The sequence below is a fragment of the Podarcis tiliguerta genome (assembly GCF_965153285.1).
Source record: "Podarcis tiliguerta genome assembly, chromosome: 6".
In the NCBI taxonomy this organism is placed as follows: Eukaryota; Metazoa; Chordata; class Lepidosauria; order Squamata; family Lacertidae; genus Podarcis; species Podarcis tiliguerta.
In genome coordinates, this window is record NC_139539.1 from 72,461,019 (window position 1) to 72,484,542 (window position 23,524).

The window sequence follows — 23,524 nt, forward strand, 5'->3', positions numbered from 1 at the left end:
AAACATGATTCGTTATCGTTATATTTAAGGCATTTCCTTCGCATGCAATAAACATATGCATCTTTATTGGGTCTATCTGATGGCACCTCTTTCATTGGAAAATGACACACACACAAAAGATAATACACATTTGTTCTTCTTGCTTGGGTTGCGGGAACAAAACCGATAGGAGGAAATTTTATCTCTCACATTATGGAATGTTGATAAGGGAATTGCCATGGCAACCATATCATAAGCTTCATGCGTACTTTGTTGCTGAGTTCACAGTGTCATTTTTAATTACTCCTATGCAATTAAAAGCAAAAATGAGTAATTTGTGTGAATATGTAATCAATATAATCAGCTATGTTTGCACTGAGAGTGAATGTGGGCAATTTATCTAACTAGAATGAGGGCTTCACCCAACTTGGAAATTCCGCTTTTTTTAATGTGGATTCTCCTGTTTTATTTTATTATTGTTGTTGCAGAACTGTGAGAAGCTGGAAAATAATTTTGATGACATCAAGCACACGACTCTTGGTGAGCGAGGAGCACTTCGAGAAGCAATGAGGTAAGTCTGGGTCACCATGGCAACAGTCACAGATGTGGTAAAGAAAGAGTCATTCTTCATTATTGGGGGAACAAATGAGTTCATTGCCACCATTCAGCTCTATTCTCTAAGGTATTAATTTGTCAGCGGAGAGGGTTCCCTTGAGGCTGTACTTTGGTTTTGAAGCTGCGCGAATGCTAAGCCTCTCTGCACACTAAAAAACGCAAATGTTTAATTTGTTACTAAAAATGCTTAAGGGGGTGCCTTGTTTTATATTTATACTAAACTGTGTGAATGAATGAAGATTGTTCATCCAAATTGTGCAAGTATTAAGGAAATTGTACAGCGATTTCTTTCTTTCTTTATGCGTTGGGTTTTTTTTTTTTTTTTTGGCTCCTAATTTGTATTTAATTTTCAGGATATAGCAGCCCATGTAATTTCTTTTCTATTAGACTTTAATGGGATTATACTACTGTATGTGAAAATGAATGACCTCCTCCATTCAAAGAGAGAAAGTGCTTTTCTTGATTTTCCACTTTTATGGTCGCAGGAGTTCGTACAGCTCTGCTTATTCACTCAGGTCCCAGGACATGGGATGGGACATATTAAAGCTGATGGGGATCTTAAGCCAGCATTGCAAGGATGTCTGGCAAATACACCAGTACAAATACTATGGCCACTGAAACTATTTTGTGAATGAAAAGCTGATACACACATCCAAGATCTTTTCCCATTTTGTGTGCTCTGATGGTTTCCACTCACATGGAGAGTACAACACATTTATCTAGCTCCTTAGACCATTTCTATATAGCTTAATATGTAGGAAATGTCTCTAGGCATTGGACAGAAAGCTCAAACAACAGCAGCAACTAATATTATAAAATAATTAGTAGTTATTACACATCTTAGCCTCCTGGCTCTCATGCAGGACTCCACTCAGGTATTCTGGTTCTCACCCGGGGTCCATATAAACTCATAGATCAACTCCAGAATCTCACAATGAAGAAGAGAGTTCCTGGAACCCTCTTGATCTCCTAGGTCTCTCACCATAGACTTGCTTTTGGTTGATGGAGTTTCCTCAGGCCGCTTACGGTTGTGTCCTATTCAGCACTCAGTTTGCTTCATTGCACAGATTCCAGGTTACAGCAGGTTTGGTCTGGTGAATTTTCCAGGGTATCCAGAGGATAGCAGAATTATGACACTCCTCCACCCATAATTCTTTCTCTGCCTCTGCATGCTTATCCTCTTCCCCACTTCTCTTCTCCCCAAACATGGGTCCAGATTGTACATAACGCTAAGCCAAACCATGGCTATCTGAGCATGTGGGTATTCATAACAGAAATCCCATCCACTTTGTTCCTCTCCCGGTGGTCCTGCTACCTGAAGCTAAGCCATAATTTGGCTCTAATGGTACATTTGAACCTGGGTTTGTGGTTTGTCTCATTCCAGACAAACCACAAGTTGTAGTCAAGGTTTGTTATTGCCTTACCACTCCCAGTTTGTCAGGGGAGAAAAACCTTGAGCTTGGTTTTGAATGTACCACTAAGCCAAACTTAGCCCAGCAGCAGGAGAATTTGGAAATAATGCCATAATTTAATGCATTAAAGCTAGGACATTATTTAGCTTAGCATTACTTGTGAGCTGGGCCATGACTTGTTATGTCCGGGTATAGCCACCATCTTTGTGTTTTTCAGCTGTCATGGTTACTGAAGTTGCTTCCAGTAGCTGTATCTACAGATTACTTAAATTGCTTGTTACATTTTTAAGTGAGAAGTGGAACCCAATTTCCCCCCCTATCCCAGCTTTAAAGTACAGTGGTACTTTGGGTTACAGACACTTCAGATTACAGACACTTCAGGTTACAGACTCTGCTAACCCAGAAATAGTACCTCGGGTTAAGAACTTTGCTTCAGGATGAGAACCAAAATGTGGCAGCAGTGCAGCAGCAGCGGGAGGCCCCATTAGCTAAAGTGGCACCTCAGGTTAAGAACGGTTTCAGGTTAAGAACGGACCTCCAGAACGAATTAAGTTCTTAACCTGAGGTACCACTGTATCACTTTACCATTCAGATATCAGTTCCTACTTTCGTATTCTCACTCCCTTATGATGCATCCTAAAGCAGGTTTCTTCACCCTGGAATAAACTATTACAGAAGCTAAGCAGTAAGGGTAGCGGTGGGGGGGACAGAGGCCAGTGCATGTATACTGTAATGAAAATGTCCGGCAGTACTGCATTGGTTATTTGCAGGAAAACAAGGATGTGCATTACCATATCTAGTCAACGTGCCTGTGATGAGCCTAATGTTAAAAGACATAAGTTTGTGCAACTGCTTTTTAAGGAGAAGAAGGGGGGAAAGCGAGAAGTGCCAAAATTCTGGTGTGCACAGAATTTCTTTTCTTAAACCAAAGCTGCTCTGTGGACTGGAGCCACATCACAGGTTTTGTATAGATGGGAAAGTAGAGAGGGTACCACAGAGACAGCTGAAGTCTTGAAGTGTTAAAATGTTTACTTTGATTACTAATATAGCCTCAATAGATTTTAGAGCTGGCTTTATCTGATGTTTTAGTTGCTAGTTATAGCACACACGTGCTAGAGCAATGTTCTTCAACCTAATTTCCCCAGATGGAGTTGGACCACTAATTCCATCCCCCCAGCCAGTTTAGTCTATGGCCAGGTATGATCAGAGTTGTAGTCCAATAACATATTGCTTCAGTGTGCTCATGTGTTTTGTTTTTTTGATCCGATTTTGCAAACACTCCCCAAACGATCAGTGTAGCTTTGAAATAGAGAGCCATATGGTTTCTAGTTGCAGAATAACTCAAAGGGAATATCTTGTCACAGTATTCCACAATGGTGGTTATCTCCAGGGCTTTAGAAAAGTGATTGCACTGCCTTAAATATATTTAAAGTATAAATCAGGACGCCCATAAAAGTCTTGTTTTGAGCTTGATTGCAAGATTGATATTTGATGAAGTAGTCTCCTTTATGCCACCGTTGACACAGAATGTTTATGTTGAGTTGTTTTCTCAACTTCATATGGGCTTATAAGATTGTATAGGCTTAGGCGGTTCTGTACTTTATATTGTCCAAGATTTCATCTGTAATTTCTCATTTTTTTCCAGTTGGGAATTTTAATTTACTCTGTGAGCTGCAGAGATAAATCGGAGAGCCGGCCTTCCTCCTTAGAGAATACTGCAGTGAAGGGGGAATATGGGAGTGTGGAGAGATTGTGATTTCCCTTGAACATTCCTTCAATCACCTGTCTCAAATAAACCAAAATTCTTTAATTTTAACTGACCTAAGGTTACACATTATACATGGTCAGAACCGGCAGTTATAAACTTCTATTGAATTCTGTGGAAATGCCCATTGAAGTGTCTCAACTTGCAGACATTTCTTTTAACAGACTTGTTTTGTTCCAAACAAACAAGCAAACACACACACACACACCTCAGCTGCTATATTGTACTGGACTCTTCAAAACAAAACACAAGGGGGGGGGGTAAATCTCCGTTATATTAAGAAATATATTTATAACACTTAGGCTTTTTTTATGTGTGTGCGAGCCCGTAAAGTTTAATTGCATGTTACACCTGCTAATCATGTTGCTTTATATAGTGCAGCAATGCTTTATGTTACTCACAGGGCTGCTATTTTGTGCTGCAGGCAAAAGCAGCCTGCTTGTTGTCCAATGATATTATTATAATTGCCACCACTGATATTGTAGTAATTAGTAATGAAATTCAAGGCATAGTTTGAGGTGGATGAAATGCCAAATTTTGGAAAACCTGTAAAAAAATCTTACTTTCTTGCTTGCAAATCCTTAGCATGCCGAATGGATTTCTCACAAAATATGGATGGAATGTCAGAGCACCAGTTGTGTGTTTTCCCCCTTTAATTTTTCTTTTTAGAAAAATAATATCTTTGTACAGTCGTACTTCGAGTTGAATGTGCTTCGGGTTGAGTGCGTTCGAGTTGCGCTCCGCGGCAACCCGGAAGTAACGGAGCACATTACTTCCGGGTGTTGCCGCTCGCACATGCGCAGATGCTCAAAATGATGTCATGTGCATGCACGGAAGCAACAAAATGCGACCCGCGCACACGGAGATGTGCCATTGTGTCTTGACTCCGGAATGGATCCTGTTTGCATCCCGAGTTACCACTGTATATTAGAACTGATTGGCAAGCTTTTTCTTAGGGGCTCAAGTCCACTTGCAAAGACATTTTAACCACATCAGAGGTTGCTTCCACATTAGGAACCTTTAGTGCTGCAATTCCATTTTCTTTCCATTATCAATTGGAAGTGGAAATTTAAAATGGTAGTTTTAGATGCTACAATGCTGCATCATCAAATGCTAACTTTTCCCTTGACCAAATTCCTTCTGTAATCAATGTCCCCAGCAATATAAATTAGTAGATTCCTACTTCCAGGTTCTGTGACTTCTATTTTATTGAAGTTCAGAAAAGTTAAGAGGATTAGTGATGAACTGCCTTGAATTAGCCATCTTTTGTTCCCTGTGCAAATGAGTTGGGGTTGTAAAGGGATCTAGTAGACTATGTAAATTCTCTAGCACGGATGGTGCACATACTGCTACCAGTCCTAATGTTACTTACTTTATCTTATTTAAGAATGTTTTTGCTCGCAGATTGTTGAAAGCACTCCACTATATTTATTAAATCTTAGGCATGTAACTTCATAGTGATTTTCCTGTGATTTAAGAACTTAAACTATATTTCCTATTGTGTTCTAAGATACGTGAAGTAGTTCGCTCTTTGTCAACACCGCGCCATTAAAATTCTGTTTCCTTGACTTTTGGCTACTTGAGAAAATCTAAAACAGGTTGTTTATAAGAAATGTTCTGTGCTAAAGAAACCTTTATTGAAATCAACATTTTAATTTTGCTAGGATTAGCAAAGAGCAATTTTTTAAAAGTCAGATATTGAAAATTAATCTCTTAATTCCACATTTTAGCCCCTTGTTAAAAGTAGATTTCTTTCCCCACTCCCAGAAAACAACTTATCCTGTATAGATTCTCCTGAGCAAGACTGACAAGAAGTGCCAAATTATATGGAAAAATGCAAGCACTGCTGTGTATTGACAAATAGAGGATTTTTTTTATATAAAAAAAACCTTCTTTTAAAAGGTTTAGTTTGTGTTTAGGTATATTGCTTTCATACAAAAATAATTTCTTTTCCAAGAGCTTGGGTTCCATACTAGCAATGACATTTAAGACAGAAGTATTTATTCAAATAGTTGATAACAGAACATGTTTCGGTAGAATTGTTATGGGTGTCTATTAGATTAAAGGTAAAGGGACCCTGACCGTTAGGTCCAACTCTGGGGTTGTGGTGCTCATCATGCTTTACAGGCCGATGGAGCCTGTGTTTGTCCGCAGACAGTTTTTCCGGGTCATGTGGCCAGCATGACTAAGCTGCTTCTGGTGAACCAGAGTAGCGCACAGAAACGTTGTTTACCTTCCCGCCAGAGTGATACCTATTTATCTACTTGCACCTTGACGTGCTTTCGAACTGCTAGGTTGGCAGGAGCAGGGACCGAGCAACGGGAGCTCACCCCATCATGGGGATTCGAACCGCCAACCTTCTAATCAGCAAGCCCTAGGCTCTGTGGTTTAGACCACAGAGCCACCTGCGTCCCTGTCTATTAGATTAGGGATGGGGAATTTGTGGCTCTCTAGATGCTGTTGGACTCCAGATCCCATCCACCCTAGCCAACATTACCATTGGTCAAGGATGATGGGAACTACCCAAAAGCAAATACTGTCTGTATTGTGTTATACTAGGGGTAGCCAACATGGCTACTCTGCACCCTCAAGACAAGTTAAGTGGGCAGAAAACTGATTCACAAGAAAATTGGTTAGTATCATGGCCAGGTCTAGTCAGCTTCAGATGACTTGAGGACTTCCTCTTGTGATACTATGTGCAACAAAATTGTCTGTACTATGGCTTTTGCTTCCTTATCAGATGCATGGAACGTTGAACAGTGTTCAAACAAATACAGGCCATATCTACAATAGGTTAAAAAATGTTGTTTTTGTGACCTTTCAGTCATGCTTCTCCTCTTGAACAATTGCAGTGCCCATTAATTACCCATTGACCCTTTCTTGGAAAATACAGAAGTGACCATGGTGTTACGAGCCTTGATTATATCATGTCTGGACTGGTGCTCTGTGTGGGGCTGCCTGTGTTGAGTGTCCAGCAACTGGTCCAGAATATGCTAGCTGTGACTTTGTTGTTGAAACAGCTACAGTAGCACCCAGTTCAAAGTGCTGGTGATAGTCCGGCTCCGAACTATTTAGGGGTTCAAAGTTCATCTGATGGACTGCTTTCTTTCAAATGAGCCTTCCCATTGATTAAATGGTGTTTGTTAATGAATTGTCACCTGCTCTCTTTTTTTTTAACTGTTATTAGATGCCTTGACCTTTTTTTCTTTTTTTGTAGCTGAAAGGTAGGATGTAATGCTTGCCATATAATTAAAAAAAATCTGAGATTGATTGGAGGATAAAGTTATGCAAATAGGGCAGCATTATGCAAAATCTCTGTGTTTGATTTCAGTAATTTATTTTGAATATGTAATGTGAGCATTCTTGGCATGATATTTGGATGGAGTTTGTTTCTTTTGGTGAAATCTGATTGCACATGGCTTTCCTGGGCACAGATAGACCATTAATGTCTTCCATGGTTAACTTTGTAGTGGCGTTTCTAAATATTGACAGCAAATGCTGTCAAGCTGATGGATTTTCAGCACCTACCCATTCAATCATTTGAGTCAAAGTTGAAGCCTGTTTTCAGTAAAATATCTTGAAGGTGCTGGGGGGAATGGTTCCAAAATTTTGAAAGCTATATAAAATAATTCTGAGCATATACTGGCACGTTAGTGTTACAGGGCCTTCACATAAAAGGGCTATTTGCACTCCCCCACCCCCAAGAGCAAATTATTATTTTATTAAAATGAAGATACCAAATCCTTGAAGTAAAATATATTATGTAAGGTATAATTATCTCATTTAAGCAACCGGGGTTATTAGCCTACATATGAAGCCTTTAAGATAACTTCCATTTGCACTTAAATTCTAACTGCGGTTTTGACACATTATCTAGGGAGAATGCCACATTTCCTGCTGTGCTAAACTTACCGAAACAAATAGAAAAAAACATCATTGCTGTGCACTATCCCTGCTTTACTATTTTGTAATTGGACAGCACAACAGGAATGGCACTTCTTTGTAACACTGAGTTACTGCGATGATCTTGCGATTTCATGCTCTTAGCATAAGGCTGGCTGGAATTGTCTTATATCAAGGATAAAAGGAGTATGACGGGGATGGGAAGGAAGAGAGTCAATTAGAATAAAAGAATTCATGGCAGTAAAATATAAAGATAGTTGGTAAGAAAATAGAAGTCCCCACTCTTAATGTTTGGGTCTTGGCCTCCTAACTTACAGGTACAGAACATGCTGGAGTCATCATTGAGATGGACATTCCATCTGTGACCTCAAGGTTGCAATGACAAGGACACTTTTAGTCTGAAGCTGCAATTCTGCTCAGTTAGGTGTCCTCAAGCATCTTGAGATCAACCACCTTTGCTGGATAAAAGTTTAGGGAAGGGGCAGGAATTCAATTTGTGTAGCTTGCATTGTAGTGCGAACCCGGTTAATTTGCAACTCCCAAAACAATGTGTGAACCACAATGCAGCTGCTCTTCAAAACTTGCACTTCTTCAAATTTTGCAATGCAATTATTCAAGCCAAAAATGTGTGCAAAATTGCATCTATTAGGGGAAACCGCACAAAAAATCAACATATTAATGAAAATGACACAAAAAATGAATTACACTGGGGAAATTGCTTGCAAAAATGCCTACATAACTGTATTCTGACATTTGAAGAAATGTACACTAAAATGTGAGGGCTTTTTAAAAAATGAAAGTGCAAAGTGATACAGAAATGTGATGAACTGAGCTTATGATTGGGAAAATGAGAAACTGAAGGATTCATCCGTCCCTAATTAACAACTCAGGAACCTCAGTAAGCAAAGTGGTAGCAGTAGTTTGATGGTATCATTTGTAGCTCTCCAAAATGGAGTTACCAAGCTGGTTAGGCTTCTAACGGAGAATTAGAAACTTCTACCTTTAAATATACGAATTAGAATTTCAAAACATTCCTAAATTTCCCCAGAATCTGGCTAAGCTGCAAGTTTGGGCACCAAGCATAGCTGTCAACTGTCCCTTATTTGGTGGGAAAGTCCCTTATCCCAGGGCCATATCCCGCTGCTGTCCCTTATTGATGACGTCCCTTAAATTTCCCGGGTTTCAAAGGAAGCAGCTCCTCTCCCTCCCTCCCTGCCAGCCAAGGAGGAGGGAGGCTCCAACTGTGTTGTTTGGCTGTGTTGCTCACCCAGTAAGGAGTCTAAGAACGACTAGGGGGTGGAGCTTGCATGCCTTGTGCCGATCGAATCGGCCGTGTTGCCTGGGGACTCGCCTTTGCTCAGCGCTTCCCAGCGGAGCGGTGACGGTGGTTTTCCTTGCTGCATCCCCTTTGCCGGGTTGCTGCGCTGTGGGAACCACCGCTTGAGGCTTCGTTTGGCTGCTGGCTGGGCTTTCTGCCTTTGGCTCGGAGGAGCTCAGAAGTTGAACATACCTGTGCTTGGAAAAATCCCTTATTTTGGCTGCTGATCCCTTATTTTCGAGGCTGCTGGTCCCTTATTTTCAAATCTGCAAGTTGACAGCTATGGCACCAAGCAACAAGTGGGGCTGGAACAACTGAAGATATGGCCGGAGAGACCTAGCTAAGGGAGCTAATGCAAAGCCAGTTAAGACTGGCAGGACTTTGTCACAAAAGTCTCAGTGGTAGGTAAGCCATATCCAGAGAGAAAATATGGCATTGTGCCTGTTGAATAGGTTCTACAGAAGAACTGGGTAGAGTTCAGTTATTTGTGTGGCTTACTGTAGACTGACAGAGTGAGAAGTAAATTGCTCCATCTCTATTTAGCTCCTCAAATTCTATGCGTTCTGGAAACCTCATAGGTGCTGAATTGTCACATAACTCTCAGCAGCGGATGACATTGTTTACTTTCCTTTCCATTGATTTGAAGAACACTTCACATTTGTTTTATTGTCTGGAAATAAAAGTTCATCTAAGATGTCTCCAGCAGCTTTGGCTTGACACCAAGGAGGTTACTTGTCACTGGCAGTGCTGGTGTTTCTGAGAAGCAAGTTTTAGTTCTGTTTGGCTTTTGAATAGTTACTTGAAGAAAGTATTACGGAAGGAATCCAAGTTTAGAGAGGGGGATTAATCTGGTACTGAAACCTGTCCCGATTTTTGGAAGGTTTCCTTCATCATGGAAAATGCTTCCATTTTTCTGCCTTGTTTGCAGAAAGTGTTAGGATGTCTTTATAATTTTGGTAGGTGTGGGACTGACCTTGTATTGTATGCATAATCAACTAAATATATGGTATGCGGCCCCTTTACAAGAAATGGTTATGACTCAAGAGACCCAGCTCCTGGAGAGCTGAATGAGAGGTGCGACCTGACTATCTTATTAAAGATAGAATTATCAAACATAGAATTCCAAACAAGAAAAACTAATCTTGCCAGAGACCAAGCGGCAAGGCTTCTATACTGATGTCCTCCTGTCTAACTGTTTTTTTTTTTTTTTTTTAGCATGTAAACAAGCATATGGATGGGGTGATTCAGTAGACGGAGCTTAGATTTTCAAAAACTGTCAATAAAGCTCATCACCAAAGACCACTGACTAGTCATGGGATCAGAGGTGAAGTCCACATATGAATTGATAGTTGGTTAAAAAACAGGAAGAAGAGAGTAGGAATTAATGGAAAGTTCTCAGAATGGGAAGATGTGAGAAGAGGGGGTCCTTTAAGGTTTGGTGTTGGGACTTGTGCTTTTTAACTTCTTCATAAACAACTTGGAATTAGGGATGATCTCCAAATTTGTTGAGCTACATGCTAGGGATCATTAGGCAATAAAGCTGGCAAAATCCTAACACCATTATACAAATATTTGGGGGAATTGCACATGGAGCACTATGTGCAGTTTTTGTTGCTGCACTTCAGAAAGAGTATTGTAAAGGTGGAAAGATCATACTAAGGACTTGGTGATATCCAGTGTCAGGGAGCCAACAAGGAGAACAGGTCATTCGCAGATCAGAGGAAGAAAGTGAACCGCTGTCTAACTTAGAGTTAATTTCTTTACTAAGGAAGCAGAAAGAGAACACACGGATACTTTTAAGGGTTGCTCCTGTCTAGATGAAGCAGTAACGTCCCCTCCGCTCCCTTATCCCTCTGAGTCCGGACCCTCCCTCTATCTATGGCGAACTCCAAGGGATCCTCTGTGTTTCTGTCTGGCTTTCTGCTCAGAAATATGCAATAAATGCCTTGTTCTGGGAGTGGGGGGAGGGCTTGCGTGTCGAGGTCCCCAAGCTACCCCTAAATAAATTCAAACGTCACACCATAATTTTTGCTTAAGGTTTTTGGCATAATTTTGGCCACAACTTTATTTAAATACAAACAATGTGAGTGGTTGCTTAGGCATTGGTTACGACTATCTGTCCCTGCCCAGGGACAGAACTGATATCCGCAAGCCTGCAAAATCAGTAAGGGAAAACATTTCATGCGGAGTAGATGGAGCTGGGTACCAGACCCTCGCCTCTCCCCAAATGCTCCCAGGGGCTCTTGCGTTGCCCTATCCCCCTTTACAGGGGTGCAGACAAAAGCATGGTGAGCCCCTAGATTCCTTTAATGAAATACTCTTGCAGCAACAGCATTGGAGGGGCAGGCACAGCCAATCCATACCCCTCCACCAACCCCATGAGAGGCATAGGAAGCTCAAACACAAACGCCCTAAAATTAGGGAGGGTGGGCAGGTGATCCGATGCGCACAGCGAAAAGAGGAAGCTCAATGCTGCGCGCAGGGAATATATTCACCCAAGGCTGTCTATCAAAAATTGGCTACATCAAACTCTCCCCAGCAACCCAAAGAGTCCAATCACACTTTGGACCAACCAAACCAACTTGCCCAGCAACAGAGGGTATCTGGTTAACCCCACCGCAACCCGTGCTCTCCATGAAGGAGAACACACTTTGCAGGCTGTCAGCAGAGAAGCTGTCAAGGTGGCTCTTAGATGGAGCTGCCAAGTCAGATTCCTGTCTCTTCCCTGTTCTGGGGCACCTTCCTGTTTCCTCCTCCAAGCTCCCAGTCTCCAGCACTTCTCCTCATCTGGGGTGTGGCCGGTTTCCCACCACCAGGAGCCAGGATCCAAGTCCTCTCCCTTTGTGCTTTTCCTGGGGGGCTCTTGATCAGGTGGCTTCCACCACTCTTCCTCATCCAGCCGGTCCCTGACAATCCTGTGAAGCTGAATATTAGAAGATTCAGGACAGACCAAAGCAGGTATTTCACATGGTGTGAAGTTCAAACTATGGATTTTGCACTCACTGATTTTAATAGGGGTTCAAACAAATTAATGGAGAATATATTGTGATGAGCAGGCATGGGCAAACTTGGCCCTCCAGATGTTTTGGGACTACAACTCCCATCATCTCTAGCTAAAAGGAGCAGTGGTCAGGGATGGTGGGAATTGTAGTCCCTAAACATCTGGAGGGCCACGTTTGGCCATGCCTGGTGATGATTATGCCCTGTATTGGAAGCACTGTGTATCTGAACACTAGTTTCTGGATAGCACAAGAGTGAAGTTGTGCTTCTTTTGCTTGCTAGCTTCACAAAGGCATGATGCAGCAGGGCGATTCTTTTGCAATCTACCAATTTCTGGAGGGCTACAGGTTCAGCATCCCTAAATTAAAAAACACACACTAAATCATAACTAGAAGTGGGTGCTTGAGAAAATGTTTAGAAGTCCTCACAGGTGTCATAATAAAATTAAATAGGGCCCTCTCAGTTTCCTTGGGAGCAGTGGTGAAGTTTGGCTTGTGGCACAAGCCTGTTCTTAATGGAGAATGTGTTTCTGGATTGAACTAGCACAAGTCGGCGAAAGACCTCACACCTGCTATTAAAACTGAGCGAAAGCTTTGTTTTTGAATTTGGAAAAAAAAGGCTTTATTTGAACATTGTCAGGGGTCTTAGGGCTATGCCTTGTGGTAACAATCACAAAAGGCAGATCAGTCGGAGATAAAGATCAGAACCAGCGAATGACAAAACTTGTTCATCCCTGGATATAGTGGATCACAGTGGCTGTTCAACACCTTGGATTGCTTTGATGACTAGCGCTGCCGCTGACATTGAGATGTTGCTTTTACTCACCAGCAAAATCCCCAGCAAAGCTGCTGAATCTGTATGTATAACAAATGCAGCAGTTGCTTTCCCCGCTTCCTGGAAGACACTGGCAAAATAAAAGAATAGAGTGTAATCCTAGTTTCTAATGCTCCCAAATGTAGCTTTAGCAGTCTGGTTCTACAGATCAGAGGAAAGCAGGCTCTATATTAAAAAAGAATAAAATACCCCTTCTAACATGATATGAATAATAGTTCTTTTATCCACAAGCTTGCATCTGGCAATGCAATATAAATCTGAACCGAGATGTTGCAGCAAGGTTCCCCCCCCTCCCCGCTTTCTTTCTTTTTTGCTATGTACTCTGAAAATTACTTAGGACTGAGTTAAAGACTCCTAGGTTTCAGACCAGTCTCTGCCTGAATGGGGAACTTTTGGGAGGATTGTCTATGAAAATCATTCACCAATTATTGGAGAAAGAATGAAAGATAACTTTAATAAATATAAGTAAGACAATTGCAGTCCCTTTTGCATTGCCATCCTCCCCTAGGCTGGGACTAAACTGGGGTGTGATAAAATAAACTCAAACAGACAACAGCCTGGATTAAAAATGGCCACAACTTTATTGATTACAGATGCAGGTGGAATTTTGTCTCAGGAATTGGGTGTGTAGCTATCCCAGCCTCCTGCCTGTGGGCCGAAACATTTTCAGAACTGTGCCCAGGATTATGGCTTCCTCAATACACTCATCTACTGAGATGGCTGTCCTAAGGCAGCTGCTGGAAGATCTATGACCCATTTGCCCTATGCTTAGCTTCTGGACAGAGACTTCCATTGAGACCCCCCCCCCTTAATGGGGTACCATGAATATGCTACCCTGAATATGCTACTGGTTTGTCGAAAAGATGGAAAGCTCTTTAATCTGAGCAGGCTGAAAGCAAAGAGTAAGGTTACCATAACTTCCTTCACAGAGCTTCAGTATGCCAATGACAACGTAGTGTGTGCACGCTCAGAGGATGACCTCCAGACCATCCTAAATATCTTTGCAGAAGCTTACGAAAAGCGTGGCCTATCTCTCAACATCCAAAAAACCAAAGTTCTACACCAACAAGTACAAAACAACCCCTCTGCAGCTTCACAAATCCAACTCAATGGTGTAACATTGGAAAATGTCGATCACTTCTCCTACCTGGGCAGTTATCTTTCCACAAGGGCCGACACTGATGCTGAAATTCAGCACCGCCTGAGCTCTGCGAGTGAGGCTTTCTCCCGGTTGAAGTGCAGAGTGTTTGAGGACCAGGACATTCACAGGGAAACCCAAATGCTTGTTTACAAAGCTATTGTACTAAGACAATCTTATTTGAGTACGAGTTATTGCCAAAGAAGAAGAAGAAGAAGAAGAAGAAGAAGAAACCAGAGGCCTTTCTTCTTGGAATAATAGATTTGGAATTGCCCAAAAAAGATGTTAGATTGTTTTTGTATGCCACAACTACTGCTAGGATTTTGTTGGCCAAAAATGGGAAAACACAAGAAGTGCCAACAGTGGAGGAATGGCAAATGAAGATGATGGACTTTTGGAAGCTAGCCAACCTGACTGGAAGAGGCCACAACCAGAAGGAAGAGGAGTACCAGGAGGAATGGATGAAATTTAAAGACTATTTAGCTAAATATGCTAAGATAACTTAAATAGAAATACTTGCAAATACCAGATTTGTTTAGGATTAAATATGTGATGTTATAGAATAATATGTCTAAAGTTAATATGAAAAGAAAGAAAGATGTTAATTGACTAAGTAAATTTTATGAGAAATTAGTTTTGGAAAACTGTTACAATGATATACATTGAAACTCAGCCAGGAGGATTCAAGGAAGTTACCTAACAATGTTAACAATAGTGGAACAATTATAGTTAGGATTTATGTTTGTTTGTCTATAAATTTGGAAAATCAATAAAAAAAAATTGAAAAGAAGAAGAAGATGCACCACTTGAAAAAGAGAGGTAGTACAGGATGTCATTTTGATGACATCATGTGGATGATGCAAAAAACCAACAACCCTTCTGTTCATGGGCAGCACCAATCTTACAGTGAACCTCCTTCGCCCACATCCCAAGAAGAACCTTCAATAGCATGTGTGTCCATGGGGGTTGGGAAGTTATCCTTGATAGGAGTTTGGGCGTTGCAGTTGAGTCCCCAACTTTTGGCTGTGAAGTGTTGGAAAATGTGAAACTGTGGCCCTGAGCTTCACTGATAGCCAAATCATTGCTGCGTGTTCATGCCTGGCAATGCTCCATTTATGCATGGTCTACTGCAGCTGATTCTGCTGCACCAAATTCCTTTTCTGTGGTTGCATAATGTTACCTAGGGAACAGCTTATGGCTGACACATACAGTGATGCCACAAATTAATTTCATAGTTATCAGGATGTAGGGTGATAACAGCAACATGAACTGCTGTGAAATTACCATTGTTCCCACGGAGTTACAGTGTAATTATATGACTTTGGAGGCAACCTCACAAATAAAAGCATGCCATCCTTGTAGGTGTTGGGATGTGTTTTGTTTCTCTCCTCTCTCCTCTCTCCCTCTTGCCATACTTCAGATTTCTCTCCAAATGTAAACAAAAGATTGAAATAAAATAAAAAAAGATGTAGCCATAAAATAATTGTGGAATGAAAATCTGCTCTTCATGATATTTGAATCTGAAAGCAGCAAATTAGAAGCTTGAAATTAGCAGAAAATCCAAGGCACTGCTGTTCTTGGGTTATTTCCAGAGGTAGCATGCTGGCAAGAACAAAAGGCATTCTTACGGTGTCTCCTTGCAGAGAAATATTCAAATAATCAGAAGAAAAGAGGTCGTGAACAGTTATTATTAAAAGGCGCTCTCGTGCTGCTTTCTGTCGTTTTATGAGAGTAGCTTATTGGTTATAGAAGGTTTACCAGAAATGCAAAATCGTGGGGTCTACAGAACGACAATGAATATAATGCTCACATCTACTGTTATGATTGTTGTTGTTCATTTAATTCTTACAGTATTTGGTGTGTGTTTCCTTTCAAAGCTGGAGCAATGTTGACTGCATCAAGATCTGCAGTGATCTGATCAAAGTCTTTTCCAAACTTTCAATACCTGACGCTTGTTAGAAGGTTGTATTCAGTGCTAGTCCTACTCAGAGTAGACGCACTGAAATTAATAGACATGGCTAAGACTCATTAATTTCAATGGGTCAAGTCAGCTTAGTTGGATACAACCCTATATGTTTAAACACCCTCCGCAATATATGATCTTCCCCCACCATCAGACCTTCAAACCAGCACAATAACACTTTGAAACAAGCAATTGAACACCATCTCAGCCATTCACCTTAGCTTTCCCTATGGGACATGGTTCTGGTATAGCTCATATCTACCCAACATATTCTAACCCATTAGTCTCCAGTGATTTCGTCATGGGCTAAAGAAGACCTACACCATTATCCTGCCAGCTTTGGAGTGTTGTTCCAAAACATAATCCACAGTCATTCCGTTTGCTTTTGGATAGTCAATGCCCTTTGACAGCTGCCAGAGTGAAACTTGTGTGTGTGAGAGATAAAATAGAAGCATTTCCTTAGAAAATTGGGCCAGCACCCTTTTTGCAGCTGGGGAATAACTGCTTAATAATGCCTCCTGGCATTCCTCCTACCGCTTTGCCCAGTGCTGTGATCCTAGCAGGGTTCAGGAATGGGTTGGGGCTTTCTGGGCAATAGCAATGCTTCTTGGGCATTCCAAGCTCTAATTCTCTAACTTGCATTGAAAGACCCTGATGCCCTTTATCCCTTCCTTTAGGATTATGCTAATGCTTGTATTTTGTCACTGCTGCCTGGGGCATTACGCCCTGAGGAGCAGGGGCAGGTTTGTAGATGTATCCAATAAGATGGCTTCATTTTTTTCAAAGCAGACCAGCTCTTCTTATGACCCACTAGGGGCCCCTAGCAGTGATGCTTTGCCACACGGCTTTGACCTTTCCCACATCTTAGTTTTAGTAACGTGGACCATTCCATGGTATCCTGCTGTGCTACCTTTCATGTAGAAATGTTTCATCGGTCCTGGTTTCTGTTCACTGCTGCAATGTGAGCATCTTACGGCGGGTTTTCTCTGCAGATTCCACACGATCCACTGAGAATTCCTTTGGATCATGCAGGAAGTGGCATTAACAGGATGTGTGTGAGAGTGAGTCACGCTGCTTCTGCACTTCTGCTGTGAATTTCTGTTACATTGATTAAAGTTTTATTTTCCCATTCGGCAATATTCCAAGAGCAGGTGACGGCAAATATTTTAATAATATGGTAAAAGAGTTGAACAAGCAAGCAAGGGAGACAGACAGACAGGTAAAAGGCAAAAAGGCAAGTTAGAAGAATGTTAATTGATTGTTATTTTTAAAGGCCTGAGGGGAATTAAAAAATGGCTGGCACTGAATCGATCACAAATTCGGCACCAGATAGCCTCCCTGTGACAATTACAGTGGTGCCCCGCAAGACGAATGCCTCGCAAGATGGAAAACCCGCTAGACGAAAGGGTTTTCCATTTTAGAGGTGCTTCGCAAAACGAATTTCCTATGGGCTTGCTTCGCAAGACGAAAATGTCTTGCGAGTTGCTGCGATTTTTTTCCGCTCCCCACCCCCTTTTTCTAAGGCACTAAGCTGCTAATAGCCTTTTAGCAGCTAATCTGCTAATCCCTTAAGCCTTTAATAGCCGCTAATAACCGCTAAACCGCTAATAGCGCTAATCCACTAATGGGCTTGCTTCGCAAGACGAAAAAACCGCTAGACAAAGAGACTCACGGAACGGATTCTTTTCGTCTTGCGAGGCACCACTGTATTCCCAAAACAGGTTGCTCCTTAATCACTATTTCTTGTTTTGGAAGGCATAAGGACTTGACAAGGGGGGGGGGGGAGACATATGAAAAGGAAGCCCTTAAGGTAACTGTATCCCAAGCCATGTATCCTTCCCTCCCCCCCCTCACTATTCCAATGCCTAACCGCCAAACCTTACAAAGTTGTGACAATTGCTACGAGGTAGGCGAAAACCGAGTGGTTGGTGCCAATTTGCCAAGTGGAAAAAGTCCTACCAGGCCCCTCAACGATGACCATAGCAAGGCCAATGACGAAACCTGAAAAAAGGGTGGGAGGTCTGCAGGTCCGCAGCGCGAGGCTGAAAGGGAAGCCTCAGATTCACGCTGCAACTTAAATCGGCCCTGGCCATGCTCCCAAAGCGACCTGATTGGCTGCCTGGCTACGTGGCGTGGCCAGGGGTCTCCTGTCAGGAGCTCAGCCTACACTCGAGTAGGACCCTGGCAGAGACACATGCTCAACTGGCATGTTCTCTTCCTCCTGGTCAATCATTCAGGAGCTTCCAAAGGTTTCTTCAGCCCAAACATCACAGCGACTGATGCCAACTGACACTGGCACACTTAGGGATCCGCAGAGTCTTTGCAGCTTGCGTAACAGACCTGAACAATTCAGCATTTTGGCTAATCTACTTTATTTACATATAAAGACACATGGAGCACTGCAACATGGCTCCCTCTCTCTCTAGCATCAGGCAGCAAAGAGAAAAATGAACAAAGGACAATAGTCCCACTTCACGGAACACAAACATCCTGTCTCCGTCACTTCCCACTCTGTGGAGTCAAAACATATACCGTCATGTGATAGACAAAAATCCCATGACTTCATTCATGGAGCAGGAATTCTAACAGCCTCAGAGTCACGCTGCAGCTTAAATCGGCCCCAGCCATGCCCCAGAAGCGACCTGATTGACCTGTGGGTACCAGTTCGTAGCCTACAAACGTAGCTTCCTAGTCAGTACACTTCCATATTCATATGCCAGCCAGAAGGACTAAATATAATCCATAAAGTTGGAAGATCTAATAAGTGGTTGTTGGGGTTTCTTTGCAACCCTTTTTTAAAGAAGGGGGGCGCCTTTTTTGGGGGGGGGGAACAGGTCGTTTTTTAATCTTATAGATAGAAATAAATGAATGTGAAAGTGTGGCTGTTTTCCACTATCACTGGTTAAACAACAAGGGTGCTGCTGGATTTAGCCAACTTGCCAACAGGAAATGTAGGAGGCAGACACAAATATCATCTCAAAACTGGCTAGGAAAAAATTCCTTTTGCTATGGAAATACAGACTCCACTTTCAAAAGTTTATGAACACCTGTTCTGAAAGGACAGATCTGGTTTGTTTTCTCTCCAAAATGAATAAATTGTAAAAATCCTTGTATGTTTGAGGTCACTGCTTAAAGTGAAGCAAAAAAATGGGGCAAAAGAGTATATGGACACACCATCCTAAAAAACTGAGAAAAAGAGAGGGGGAGGGGACAGGAAAAAATAAAATGGCATTGTTACACACACTATTCCAACTTACCACCCTGCCTGCCTCCTATAATACAATTTCTCCAGATCAAATGTCAAAAAGGAAAGTGCAAAATTGGTATTATGTCTCCTTGGGGTGGGGAGGATATTTTTATTTATTACTTCACATGCATCTCTTTGTATTGAAGTTGCTTGCTTTTCAACCTTGAGTTTTTCCAATATAAACAAGAAATTATCATGAGCAGTATTTGAGGAAGATCATCCCTGGACTGTTCACAAAACTCAAACTGTAGTTCATGATTTCATTTGATTATGCATTTTAAGGGATTTGCACTGGCCTCAAAGTTCACCTGACTGCTGATTAGATGCTTCAGAAAACCGTCTGCCTCAGTCCAAGGGGCTCTGAAGGCTCCCCATTTCAACTCAAAGCCCTTCTTGTTTCCTCCTCCATTCACTCTCCGAAAATAAAAAAATGGCCGTAATTTCCCCTCTTTTGACAGAAGTTTGTGACATTTGCAGGCAAATTGGTCCACCCAGAGTGCCTTCCTGGTTGGAAACAGGTGGCTCCAGAGACTTTTCTTTTGAAGTCTTTAGAAAGGGGGGGGGGGGAGTTTTAACACTTTCTTTTTATGGATAATTCTATGCAATCTGTGGTCAATGTCACCCTTCTGGTGGCATGAATCTTTTCAGTTTCAGAAGGATGTTGTTGTTGTTGTTTAGTCGTTTAGTGGTATCCGAATCTTTGTGACCCCATGGACCAGAGCACGCCAGGCACTCTTGTCTTCCACTGCCTCCCACAGTTTGGTCAAACTCATGCTGGTAGCTTCGAGCACACTGCCCAAACATCTTGTCCTCTGTCGTCCCCTTCTCCTTGTGCCCTCCATCTTTCCCAACATCAGGGTCTTTTCCAGGGAGTCTTGTCTTCTCTTGAAGTGGCCAAAGTATTGGAGCCTCAGCTTCAGAAGGATAGCTGTCATAGTTTTACTGCATTATAGTTTTGAGGAGAGTACAAAAATGATTAACTTAATTTCCCCACATGTTTTGTCGGCAATTGACCTGAAAGTTGTAGACATGAGAGAGGTACTTCGGGGTAAGAAATCTGTCAAATTGCAGACAAATAGGTCCCAGGGCTGTTGTGTTAGGCACATTTAAAATGGATAGAGGAGAAAACTAAACTTGTCTTGCTTTCCAGGTAAACTTGAGAATGCTTACAAGATTATAAACTTGACCTGTCAGTCTCAGTGGACCTCTCCCTCTCCCTCTCTCCCCACTCAGGTGCTTTCCCTGCCTTCCCAGATTATAAAAAGTCTGGCCACCAAACAAACTGTAAATACTAAATTTTACACAATATGTAATTTCTGTATTTACAAAAAAGTTTCCAATGACATAACCATTCTAGACATAATGATACAATTCAATATATCTTTAAAAGCACAAGTAAATGCAGTTTGACAGCCTGATTCAAATTATCAGACATTTGTCAAGCAATAAGATAAAATGGCTTCTAAACCCAGCGACATGATTCAATATATATTGAGAGGCAGAACAACAAATAACTTAATGTTTTGCTACAAATAAACAGCACCTTTAGTTGCCAAACACATTGTAGTCTTATGTCTGCAGCGTTATTTTGATGTCTGGATACTTGAAGTGCTTCCGAGGTTCCTGCTTTGACCTGTGCCACCTCATACAGATCTAACTTGGTCTCGTGACAAGCCCTTTCTCTAGACTGTGGGTCTTTCATTTGCAGTGTCACCTGTGGAAGATGTGGCATGGCATTTGTGCAGTGGCGTTGCATGGGTTGTCAGCACCCAGGGCAAGGCAAGTAATTTGCGCCCCCTAACCCAGGGCACGGCAAGTAATTTGCGCCCCCACTGCACTGTCCCTCCCCCAGATAGTCCCTCGCTCTCTCTCCACACCGCATGCCTGGCACCCCCCCCTCCACAGTGGGCGGCGACCCGGCGGCTCGGATTTGATTTGCACAGCCAGCACTGCAGTGAGAGAGAGTGAGTGAGCCAGGTAGGGGCAGAGAGCTGCGAGCGCCCCCCCCCCCAGATGTTGCGCCCAGTGCGGCCGGCCCCCCCTGCACCCCCCACGCTACGCCATTGCATTTGTGAGGGTCTCTGATGCTTCTGGTGTTGGTAGGGACTGGCAGTGGATTCTGGCCACTACCATTGGCAATGGTATGTGGCTACCAATCATCCAGATCTGGAAGGTACTGTACTGCAAGGGCTCTGCATGACCAGAACAAGACAGAGAGAAGCAAGGGATATTGCAGATATTAATAGTGCATAGTCTGAAGAGACTGGATGCAAGAAAACTGAGTCCTTTTGGAAGAAATGATTCCCCAGACCCATGAAAATATTATTCAAACGTTTACTTGCAGAACTCTTCAAAACGAAACAGAATCATCAAATGATACATCCAAAAATGTCCGTACAATATCTTCTGCTGTCCAGCACAGGATCAGCATTTTATAAATCATGAAATAATACAAACAGCATCCATTTTGCCTGGATCTGCTTTCCTAGAGAGTTTCATTTACCTTTTTCATGAAGAGAACAAAGAATGAGAGGCAACTCCCTTCAGAATGGAGAGTTGCAACCAAATACCTTTGTCACATAATAATAATAATAATAATAATAATAATAATAATAATAATAATAATAATAATATTTTATTTATATCCTGCCCTCCCCAGCCGAAGCCGGGCTCAGAGTGGCTAACAACATTAAAATGATACAACATTCTAAAATCATTTCATTGTAAAATCAATTCAAATCAGATTAATGGCAACCATTGGGCTAGAGTTCTGTGAGGATTGCCAAAGGAGGAGGATCTAAGATTATTCACCTGTTATGTAGCAGAAAGCAACAATGATTTAATTTTCAACTCGACAAGTGTTCGGAGTCAACTAAGAAAACTACTGTGGAAAACCCCAGTGTTAGCAATACACATTTAGCCATTTTCCCTTTCAGCATCAACTAAACCAATTATACTTAACAGGTAATGTGGCCAACTCGCACTGCAGGGACAACTGGGGTTGACTGTGGAAGGAAGAGATGGAAGAAAGGATGGGAACCAGAGAAGGGATAATACCTAGCAGGGGAAAGGGGGGAAGATGAAGAATCAAGATCTCAGCAAAGAATAGGAGGACCCAAAAGAACAGGTTGGAGAGGTTGTCCAAAAGAACAGAGTGACAGAGCCTGAGGTGAGTTGGGTGTGGGAGAGAGCTAGTGAGGCTGGGGACAAGAGGGGAAATGAGTGCATTGATGGTTAAATGCTGAGAAGTATATTTGGGGGAGAATCTGCAGGGGCAAAGGAAACCATTGCGACTGTGTCAGGCTGAGTATTGTGGGCCTTCAAAATGACTTAATTTTACAATCTCAGTGATGGCTTCCACCCTATGGAATTCCTTCCCAAAGGATATGCAGCTGGCTCCTTCAGTTCTTAAGGAAAGTTCTTAAAACTCAATCTGCTTTCTGTGGCTTTTAATCAAATGGTTTTATTGTGTAGGTTGCTGTTTTTTGAGGCGGAGTTTTTTGTGTGTGTGCTTACTGAATTTTATTGTATTGAGCACATTTAAACTGGCCGTTTTGTTGTGATTTATTGTGAATGGTATGTTTTATTGCGAAATGAATGGTATGTTTCAGCGCTTGTTTTTAATTAAATCGTGTATTTACAACTTAATTTGAGGAGGCTGTGGCCTTAAAAGACAGCTTAGAAACATCTAAAACTTATAAATAAATACATCTGATTCAAGTCATGGCAATTTTTGGAATCTGCTTGATTGATGAAACTCGTCCCCCCCCCCAAAAAAAAAGCAGGTTGAGATGTCTTTAAAAGAGGATTAGACAAATTCATGGAGATTAAAGCCATGAATGGCTACTAGCCTTGCTGCTGTGCTCTAGCTCCCCTGTCAGAGGCAGAAGATCTCTGAATACCAGTTGCTGGAAATCATAAATGGGGAGAGCAATTTAGTCTCATCCAACATGGTTCATCTTACGTAGCCTGGGAACATTATTACAGCACCCAATATCATCACCATTTCAAGGTCCTGTCTCTTTTTCATGTTTTTCTTATAGTGGAATCTCCCAACATTTTGCGACTGCCTATGTTCAGGTGGTGCTGTGGGTTAAACCACAGAGCCTAGGACTTGCAGTTCGAAAGTCCTTGCCCGTCAAAGTGCAAGTAGATAAATAGGTACCGCTCCGGCAGGAAGGTAAACAGTGTTTCTGTGTGCTGTTCTGGTTCACCAGAAGCGGCTTAGTCATGCTGGCCACATGACCCGGAAGCTCCCTCGGCCAATAAAGCAAGATGAGTGCTGCAACCCCAGAGTCGGTCACGACTGGACCTAATGGTCAGGGGTCCCTTTATCTTTATGTTCCCCCT

General features: G+C 42.1%; 1 protein-coding gene across 5 annotated transcripts in view; it reads left to right on the top strand.

Annotated features, from left to right (window-relative positions):
• Positions 1–23,524, top strand: part of DPYD (dihydropyrimidine dehydrogenase) — a 498,994-nt gene that overhangs the window by 73,062 nt on the left and 402,408 nt on the right. For all 5 annotated transcript variants that reach the window (XR_014512316.1, XM_083444838.1, XM_083444836.1 and 2 more), the window contains exon 3: positions 468–550. Coding sequence is in view for 4 of the 5 variants with exons in the window: in XM_083444838.1 (XP_083300964.1) it covers positions 468–550 (83 nt within the window). In the remaining variant the exon portion in view is untranslated. The remainder of the gene's footprint in view (positions 1–467; positions 551–23,524) is intronic.